At 37.3% G+C, this 10,998-nt stretch overlaps 1 protein-coding gene across 2 annotated transcripts in view; it reads left to right on the top strand.

Moving 5' to 3' along the window:
* The first annotated feature begins 10,282 nt into the window (after nucleotides 1-10,282).
* The window catches only part of LOC108577272 (mediator of RNA polymerase II transcription subunit 15-like), a 38,749-nt gene continuing 38,033 nt past the window's right edge, over nucleotides 10,283-10,998 (top strand). For both annotated transcript variants that reach the window (XM_017940417.1, XM_017940409.1), the window contains exon 1: nucleotides 10,283-10,449. In XM_017940417.1, the coding sequence (XP_017795906.1) occupies nucleotides 10,390-10,449 (60 nt within the window). In that variant the 5' untranslated portion in view covers nucleotides 10,283-10,389. The remainder of the gene's footprint in view (nucleotides 10,450-10,998) is intronic.

The following is a 10,998-nucleotide window of genomic DNA, read 5'->3' as shown; positions in this document are numbered from 1 at the left end:
CAGAAAGAACTAATTTTCACAGAGATATCGCGTCCACGCTCTTGTGGAACAGACTGTATCATAAACCCACGCGAGCTGAGGCACATGCGAGCGAGCAAGCGGTACCGTTACCCTGGGTTTTTCCCAGAAGCTCAGGTGACGCGTACCTCACCCAGAACACCCCTTCCCTAAGGGTGAGCGGTTGGCGTCGGGCGTCGACCAAGGCCCTAACTTAATTGGAAGTTTTGGCCCCCCACCCAAATCTTACCCCCGTCAAGGGACCCAAATGGACGGACAAAAATCGTATAAAGGGACTGAGGTGATAGACAAAGAGACATTGTTGTAAGAACACATTAGTGAAACATAGAATTCTGAACTCTGGTACGAATTTTGAACCTCAGGACATTGAACTCGCACACATTTAACATTTAAGAACTCAGTTACATTGCATTACTGTTACATAACAAACTGTGTTGCAAATAAAGAGTTATTTGCCATATAATCGGGCTTCATGAACATTGTGGGAGCCAACAATGACATTGTAATACAAATGAATCGAAATTATGTCCAATGTTACGCAAATGTTCAAATAGTTAGTAAAAATTCATATTTTGAATATTCGTAGTATAATGTTCATATGGCTCACATTCATAATATTTTAAATATGAATTTTTTGCCTGCGCTGTGTTTAATGGTTGTTTTGTTAGTGTCCAAATATCTTTGGGAGTAACTGTATTTCTCCAGATTTAAACATTTTAACTCATAAACTCAAACGATCCAGTTACAAGGCAAATTGCTCTGCCTCTCTGTTGCAATCGTAAAACCGCTGAAACGTCGTAAATAGGCTAGTCGGGCGTTCGTACAGCTGTTCAACTCGTAGTTTGTCCCGGGCAACGAGTTGTCCGCCTCGACGTTTATGAAAAAACTCATGGTTTGTTCGCGTGTTGCTGCGATGCATTTCCCACGTATTCGTACGCTTGCTATCGTTGTTTGTCTTCCATTCGGTCATATTGCGCCACGATTAGCTAAAACGATATCTCTCTGAAACGAACCAAAACGACAACAGGCGACCTCGTAAGCGAATCCTTTCGACACACGCATGCTCTACGCCAATTTCGACCGGAAATCTCGTCTCTAAGGGTGACTAGTAAAGCTTTAGCGTGAAATTCAACGTAGAAGGAGATTTGCGAGACCGAATGCGAGGCTGACAAAGATCGGGCACGGCGACGTAAAATGGTAAATAGACGACCATGGCGGATACAAAGACAAGAAAACAAAAGCGGAAAAGAAGGTTGAGATTACACTGAGTACCTCGTATGTTTTTACAGAGACTTTGCCCTATGTTCTACAATCCTATGTGCTTAGATCCATAAATGCTCTATTAACGGTTAAATTGATATAAAATATAATGGTAAATACATAATATATGTTACTGCATTTCAGACTGAATGTCATTGTGATTTTAATTTTGAATATTAATGCAGTACGTATACATTGTATATTAATAGAAAACGTAAATATTATTTATTTACTCTTATCCTGAGATAATTTTACTGTGACAATAAGGCCGTTATCGTATCCTTCACACTAGTTTCTTCTTTGTCATAACGTTTTATCAAAGTATTTATACGTCTATGTTCATATGACATTTTCATCTTCAACCATAGTATACGTTCACAAAATGTGTACAGAAACTTATGGGCATCCTCTTCCAAATAACGATGAATATCGCGACAGTGACATAAATGAGAAACAAAGAGATGAAGACAGTAAAGATAACAAGCTAATAAAGCCAAATTAGCACAAGATATATAAAAAGAAGCGTTTGTGAAATAGCGATAATTGGAACAACGACAGTGATGTAAATAATGTGATGGAAAAAAAAGAAATAGAAAAAAGTGTGAAAGTAAGAGATGGGAAAAAAGAATAAATAAAAGGTAAGGGAGAAATAGGAAAAGAAATTGAATGGAGGGCTATAAGCAGAAAAACATAGGAGGAGATGGGAAGCAATTGTGGTCTTACAATTAATGGGTAGAAAGTTTCTCGCTAGGGCGTGTACATTATTTCTCGAAATTTGGCGATATTTGCGTAGGTATCCCTTCATTGGCGAGCCTTCCTTCCGATGTCGATTTCATGCTCGCAAGCTGCTATTACGGAAAGTCACTGGATTTCTGTAAGAAAGCACGTCTGTCTACTGGATGCTGCTATACCACCATCAGGATCCCAGATGTTTTACCTGAATTAATATTGTTAGGGTCTAATTAGTACCATCGTGACATTGTCTGACCCTGTTCCGTCTTCTCTCTTCTCCCCTATCCTTCCTGTCTTCTTCGTACCTCCTGTCCTCTTCTATCCTTTCCTTCCTGCTTGTACCCGTATACATGTCTGTTATTTCCTGGTCCTTTATTCCTTAAACGATTCTGTTCTTCTCCTTGTCGTGCAGCTTTTGGGCTACTCTTGGTATTTATCCGTTCCCTCCAACATACATTACCTAACATGCAACCGCTCCTCCCTTCCTTTGGCCCCCGAATTCTGTTGTGTCCCGTTTTAACGTCCATTTCACGAGCGACTTGCATGATTGCCAGACGGTGTCTGAGGAAAGGATATTCGCTACCCGCTGTTATCGTACCGCTGCTGGGTTCAGGTTATGGGTGAATTTTGCGCAATGTTCATCCAATTATGCGTACTGCTTCAGCAGTCAGGAGAGTTTAACGTGTATTACTCGGTCGTTATTTTATTTTTGGAACGAACATGATATTGTTATGGGCTATATCTGCTTCCCCATTTTAAGTATAAAACTTCACGTGGACTATATTTGAAATATTACGTAGCATGATTTTTAAAAATGAATGGACAACATTTAACTTATTCTGCTCTTTATATTGCGGATTTTTGTTAAATTTCGAATTACGAGAGTGTTCTTATTTTTCAATAGGATTCTTTCGGTTTTTATATCTTTCCTTTTCCCTATTTTTTACGTTGTTAGTATAATTATTTATTCAAACTGCATAATATGTATCTAGTTACGTTCTGTTTGCTTATAAACGTTTTTCATTGTTTCAATAAGTTAAAGCACACTCTCTTTTCATAAAAGCCTAAACACAATAATATAAACACGAACATTTAATAAATTTGAGGAATTAAGGCTTTATTCGTTACTTCGAAAAATCTCAAATACACTAAGAGAAAACTCTACCACGATTAAGATTGAAAAACTGGATATCATTGTATAATCATTCGTTGCATAACGAAACTCTCACGTATGTATGCTAATATGGCAAGCGATGCGTTAATGGATACATCGATGTTAAACGACTTTTCTTTGTTGTACAAACGGAACCGGTTTACCATGTAGCGAAAAAAATTCGTGCAAAAAAAAAACGAGCGTGCATTCATCCGCCGTAAAACGCGTCCCTATGAGACTCGCTTCATGATGCAGCGAATAGGGATGGCGCTTTATCGACCTAGTTATCCATCTCTGGCTTTCACTCACACTTCCATGTTACAATTGTCGAAGTTTAATGTGGCTTAAAAGTAGCTTATTTAGATCTGTCGTGCTGTGTGCGACGTTATCACGAACTATATAGCAATCAGTGTTTGTCGATTTCGTTCTCCTCAACGTTGTCAGATCAGCACAGATCCGCAATTAATCATGGTGTCTTGAATTTGTAGCGGGAAGGATTTTTTTGTAAATCGATAATAACGGTTCAATGTCTAAAGTTAAGAGTATGTATTTGGTGGATATTTCACTGTGTCCAGAAATTGTGTATGATTTAAGCAATCATCATTAACATTGAAGTTACGTAGGCTATTGTCCTTTTATGTACCTCTGAATTATTAGTGTTGCCTCGCAAGAAATCGCGACGAACCCTCGGTTTGGCGGATTATCGTCATAAACTTGTTCAATTACACTTGGCCGCCAGACCGAGGTACCGGTCCTCTCGCGCGTACCGTACCCCCCGTGGAGAGGTCACGTGCGCGGTGGAAAGTCACGCGGAAACCCCTGGGAAAACCCCAAAAATGGGGGTTTTCTAATGTTCAGCAACAATCCCCTTCCCTTGGAAAGAGCTGCGTCCCACCTAAACAACCTCCTCCAATGAGGAGTCAGCACCTACAACCTCCAGAAGAAATCGGCCACCAATCAGCAACTGGCCGAGCGGATAAAACTAAGGAAACGAGGCAGAGGCGCGTCCTTTTTTGGAAGTCTTGGCAGTTGGTCTTACGAAAATTAGTATTTTGATAGTCTCGTCGCGACATCACCTCAAGTATCACTCTGTTGCTGTTGGATTATAAAGAGAAATGAGTATGTGTCTGTGTAATAGTAACGGCAAAAATAATCAACATACTGAGACAGATTAATATAAATATATATATATATATATAGAAATAACATAGTAACCATCTGTTTAGTATGGGTGACGCTGATATGTTTTTTTTTTTCTCTCAGTGTCTGGTCTATGTTTGTTTGATCGCATAGCGACGTGCCTTCCTCGCGTATCAGAATAAAGAAGATTTATAATTAAAACAATATCTTTTATTTATTACCATAATTCTAACAGTTGCAAATAAAACTAGTTCTTAGTATTTCACACTGAATAAATAAAGGTGTGATTAAACTCGCGTACCGGTTCGGCAATTAAGCATCGAACATTACGCGATCAATATTTGCAACATTTTTACAATTAATAGAAATAGTAATACTGAAACTAGTTATGGTTGTGTTGCGACTTCCGGATCACGCAACGAAACCTCAGTTTGGCGGATTATCGTCATAAATGTTGTTAGTCACATTTGGCCGCCGAACCGAGGTGCCGACGCTCAGTGGCCCACCATATATACTCCCCGTGAATGAACCCGCGCCCACAATGCATTTTCGTAAAGAACCATAACATCGAATAGTAACACGTCAGAACAGAAAACACATAGAATCACAGTAACACGAAAACACAGTATCATAAAAACACGAAGGTAGTCACACAACTACCCAGTCACATATATATCACAAAACATTTAAGAACTCGCCCAAGAGTGAAGTTCGAACATACAACATTGTTTCAACTAGATCGTCGATAATCAATCCGATAATCAACGTCTCAAATGACCGTCGCGATTGAGCGCAAGCGGGATTTACAACCCCGTAAAATTCGAAAAGAATTGCGATACCAGGAATGCAACAGGTTGATTAAAAACGTACCGCTACGTTATTATTTCTAATGAAATATCGATCAATTGTATTAACATCGTGAGATCTGTTGAGGGGTTATATTAAATAAATGACTCGTGTCGAGTAAGGTAGGTAAGTAATTATATTTTAGACGATGTTCACAAGACGGGCGAACAATTAGAACTGCCTACAAAACGTGGTGACAGTGTGCACATTTATACCTGTGGTGTTCGCAGGCATCCCCAAACCATATTTAGTCATAAACTCGTTTCTTCCAATATTTTAGGATGTCGATTTTTCCACGCAGTACACATAAAACATTTTGCTTCAACAAGATCTACATAATTTCAATTGATAAATACAAAATAAAGTTAGAAAGTACGTGTCGGAAAAATTATTAAATGTATCACATATGCATAATACTTTATTAATAATCACGAAATAAATGCTACAATGAAATAGTATTAAAATAAAACAGATTCCGCTTTGCGCATCCTCTTCCCAAATAGAATAAATCGATCATTTGTAAATATGTAAAAGAAGTTAATAAAAAAAAAAACACATTGACCAAGATCAATCATTAATAAAACAAACACTGCGAAAGCTATCAATAGCTAACATTGATCAGTGTAAAATTGGATAATCAAGTTTTAAACGTTATTAGACTTCTAGTTATCCCATTATTTCAGTTATTTATGTTGTGCACTTTATTTATATATATAAGGAGTATATTATTTATATATACATATATCAAATGCATATTTGATTCGAATAATCAATATTACTACATACCTATTCACTATTTACTAAACATATACACTGTGTCCCATATCTCCTCGAACACAAGGAAATAGGGGGTTGCTGAGGTGACTCTGAACAACTTTTTCCTTTTCCAAAATGTAGTTTGAAGCTTCGTTTTTGAATTATTAACGAAAAACACTGGCCAATCAGAGCGCGCGTAGAGCTTGCGCTCAGGGACGGGTGAACAGAAATTCACCCGCGTGCTATCATGAACGACGCGTACGCGTGACTTCTCGGTTATCGATAGTTATCGAAAGCTTAGAGAAATGGTTTTTTGCCGTCATTCCGATGTTTGTATAACAATACATACAGTGGAGGACAAAAGTATTCGTACACCCTATAAAATGGAACAACTTTTTTAAAATTGGGCCAAACGACTTGAGTTTTTTTGAGAAGTTAGAAAGATCAGTTTACTAGATGACGTGTAAAAAATTTTTGAAAAAGCAAACTGTGCAAAGGCAATTTTTTTACAGCGATCGATAATCGAGAAGTCACACGCATACGCATTTGTTCAATCGCGCGCGGATGAGCCTCTGTTCTTCGTCCCTGAGCGCGGGCTCTACGCGGGCTGTGATTGGCAAGTGTTTTTCGTTAATAATTCAAAAACGAAGCTTCAAGCTACATTTTGGAAAAGGAAAAAGTTGTTCAGAGTCACCCCAGTAACCCCCCATTTCCGGATTTTGCAAGAGTTACGGGACACCCTGTATATCCATAATTGTAAGCATATCTCAAATCGCCCAAATGATCCTCTATGTCCTGATAAATTACATTCATGATTCTGTTAACCCTTTGTACACCAACTATGCCATAGCAGTGCCATTGTAATATTATACTGCACTGTTAATTTTGTATTTTCGAAAAGAACTAATGTTTTCGAATAATAAAGTAAGTTTTGTTTAAATAACTGCTTCTACGTGAAGTGTACAGGGTTAAGGTAATAATCAAGCTTTGTTTTATCGTCCACCTTTCAAGAGAAATAGATTCCGCTCTAACCGTGTAAAAACTGCCACATCCCTTATTTTTCTCTACTTATTACTTTTCTCTTTTTTCCGAGTTACACCGCTCGCTCCCACGTGAGCGCAACGATGCGCAGAAGCCTGAAATCGCGTTAAGGCTCGGTGCAATGTCTAAGTTACGTGAGCGACGGAAAGGAACGGTAGGAGAAAAGGCGCGGTTGAGGGGGAAAGGGGAGAGAACTTCCAATATTAGCTGCATTATAAACCACTTGTACCTACTTGAATATTTCCACTTACAGACAAATTGCAGATAGACCGCGTATGCATGTAAGACTCTGTGTGATTATATTGCAACGCTTGTAATAGTGTCACGCTGTTGCACGTGCGGACCTTCCACGGGAATATTGTTCGAGGCAGGGAAGGATCTATAATTAAAGTTGCATTTAATCGTACTTCCGAGCCTCTTGTACGAGCTCGATATCCTTAAAAGCTTCAAGAGGAATTTCCTATTATACGGTTTTCTTGTTAAATTTACACCTTCATCGATAAGCTCGATGATAATTTTCAATTAACTAACAAAACAAAAGCATCAGAGACTTTATTAATTTTCATTTTGGTGCGTTGAAGGTACTCTGAGTTGTACTAAAGTAAGATATGCTGGTTTATTAGTTGCTTACAAAAATTAGTTTGGAATAATTTTTTATTTTAAGAAAATTAATTTTCATAAATGGTGACTTATATCAGTATTATTCAGAAAAAGTCTGTATAGAGTGATTTATGCGACACATACTGCACCTAAATATGCACATGTTGGTGGGAAAAACATAAACTATCGTTCTAGAAAATATTACATTTTCAGTGATCTCTATGTGCACAGCTTTGAACCAGGCTAATTTATAAAATTCTGTAGGTTTTAATAATTACAAACAAAGCTGGTGATTGTTGCTGTATTTACAGAGGTACAAAATAAATTGAATGATATAATCTCTGTCCAATATAAGAGTAACATCGTTTCACGTATAGGACGTATCTGAGGTGGTCCTAGAATGTCGGAACCCCCACTTAACCGCCTATATTTTTCTCCGTCTTACCGTCCGCTACACTCTCAGTTGTATTCAACGAACTTCAAGTGTTTATTTAGTATATACATACATATGATATTACTTTTAAAGATTTTGCTCTTTTTCAAAGTAAATTTATTGCGGTTTACCTCAATAGTTATTCTTCCAGATCATTTCCACTATCACAGTAATTAAATATTTATAGTTTTTCAAAATTTAACTTTTGAAATACATTAAGGGAAATCTTTGCCGGAATAGGTTATTTTTAACGTAGCATTCAAAGCTAAATGAACTTAAATGATGTTTTTAATGTTCAAAATAGGAAAAAAAGGTATTTTAAAAACAAATTATTAATAACGAATTATTTATTTTTTAGTTGGAAATCTGGAATACTTGTTCAGAATGTCGCAAAAGGCATTTTATGACATGTTTTTTGACTATTGAGGACTTGAGAAATTACCTTCTAATTTTCCTCTCACCAGGACATACTTTATAGTATTGCTATATAGTAATGAGGCCAAACCAGCCTCTATGGCATGTCTATGTAATAAACCGCTGCGCTAACGCGCACAGTATACATACTTTTAAACTACCTACTGCCCACTCTGAGCACTGTTTACGTTAGCGTCAGTGATACCACGTTTTGGGACTAGTCGAAATTGCGCTACGACCAATCGCATACGTCACACTGCGAACGCTGTTCGCAAACTGTTTGTCACTGTTACACGAACTTTTAGCGAACATTGCTCGTGTAACAGTTCAGGAACAGTTCCAGAACACCAATCTATCAGTTTCTGCAGTTTCTTGAGAGGAATTAGTTCGTTACTTGTGTTTGCTGTGCACTCGCTACTCTTGAAAAATCAAGACTTGTAAGATTAATTTAAATTTGTTGAAAATTTTGAGTACGCAAGATCAGTTGTTAGCATGCGCTAGTTTTGTTGTTATTCATCTGCTAGTAATATCTTCATAATCCTTATTAATCCCTCAGTACTTTGGATACACTTCTCTCTTTTATTCTTTGAAATTACTGCTCCACACGCGAACACATGGCAAACTGTTCGCAAACAGCCACAGAACAGATGAAAACAATGTCGAGCGTGTCTAGCTCGGATATTGTTTGCAAATTCGTACACAGGTCGCGAAAAGAAGTCTACAAAAAATTTTATTTCATTCTAGTCGCTTGTAATCAATTGTAAATAATTCTTATTTTAATCAGAAAAATCTTACCAATGAGAAGAATCTCACTACATATACCTAAATATGAATTTGTTACGTGTTGCGAAAAGATTACGCAGTAGTTATAAAATATCAGCGAGCAGTGTTCATGGAATGTTCGTCGGTAAGGACGTCCCTTTTAACTCTGCATCACGAACAATTCGCGAACAGTATGCGAACAGCCGATGTCTAGGAAATTTGATTCCCATACTGTCCGCGAACAGTTCGCAAACTCTGGTGAAGACACACCTTTATATTGGACAGAGTTTAGATGCTGTTGCGACCCAATGCAGTTAAGTAATTTGTAACGACCTTCTTATCAGACTTCTGACAACCTCATCCGGGTATGTCATAAATTAGCGTTGACAACTGTCTATACATCACCTCGTATTAGAAAATACCACTCAGCCTACCAATAGTTCCACGACTTCTGCAACCAACAAAGAAGGGAACATAATTTTCTATAAAACAAACGTTCGTTGTCCTTATAAAACAGAAAACAACTTTTGCATATTGAAAAATGTAAATACAATTAAATATCATGCAAATATGTAGAAGTATGAATACAACGGTAAATAATTGTTTATAATAAATACGGTATTAAAAAAATTATATTCCTTTATATTTCGGTAAATCGTCTCAAATGATAATTTTTTTCTACACGACAATTGTTTCTGTCTCTTATGGTTAAATATTTATATGCCAAATAACAAAAAAAGAACACACGAAAACTTTGAGAGTTAAGTTTCATATTAAGCATATAAGCAAAATTAATAAGAAGAGGAGCCGGCAATATTTTAACAGAACGGTAGGTAGGGAACATGTTAGTAATACTATTAGTAAATAAATATGGCTTATACCTGTATTTTACTATTAGATAACTACTTAACTGGCAGACGATTCTCTTATTTCACCGTTTCTTATAAATAAGCAGATGTACGTGTATTTGGCAACGTTTTAAATACCCTACGTAGCCGTCTACAATGTTCTGGGCCTAATACGAACCTTAATGAATCTGTACAACGAATTATCCTTATACGTACATATGTACCTCTAATATATGGGATCGATCATAACGTATTGCCTTATATTTTTGTTTCAGGGCCGATGTAATCGGGAAAAGCCACCGTGCAAATATTTCCACCCACCCCAGCACCTGAAGGATCAGCTTTTGATAAACGGGCGCAATCACTTAGCTCTAAAGAATGCGTTGATGCAGCAAATGGGTCTCACATCAGCTCAGCCACTAGTGCCTGGCCAGGTACCAACAGTGGTATGTCTGAACTTTAACACATTCGTTGCACCACGTCTTCTGCTGTTCACACATCCACACATTTTCTTTTTACCACGATCGACAGATCTTGATTTTGTCTGTGTTAGTCGATGACTATCACTAGATTACCCTTTTGGTACGCAATGCCGCGTAAATGGTCAACGATGCGGTGTGTCTTTGCCTTTTTGCTATTTTAATGACTTCGACTAACTAATTTTTCAACTGTATAATTATACAGAACTTTACTTACTTGTTAGTTTGGTACAGTATCGATTTTGAAATTTAGATATTTTGTTCTTCCGACTTTATTAAAAAATATTTCGTTAAAAGTATTTATTTTAAAATTAGCACTTGAATAATCTGAATTGATTAAATTGATCAAAGCTCCCGAAAAGATCTCACACTCTACCGTCTCCATTTACCGGCGTTCTTTATTTGCGGGCATTGCACCGAGAGATAAACCTCAGAGAGTAAACTTTAGCACGCCGCATGTTTTTGGTCAGTGTTAACCCCTACTCCTTTAATTTATCCATGATTCTTGATAGACAG

This window comes from Habropoda laboriosa, unplaced genomic scaffold (genome assembly GCF_001263275.1).
Source record: "Habropoda laboriosa isolate 0110345459 unplaced genomic scaffold, ASM126327v1 scaffold50, whole genome shotgun sequence".
Classification (NCBI taxonomy): domain Eukaryota; kingdom Metazoa; phylum Arthropoda; class Insecta; order Hymenoptera; family Apidae; genus Habropoda; species Habropoda laboriosa.
The sequence above is the reverse complement of the archived record's forward strand: the minus strand, read 5'-3'. Positions and strand labels throughout refer to the sequence as shown.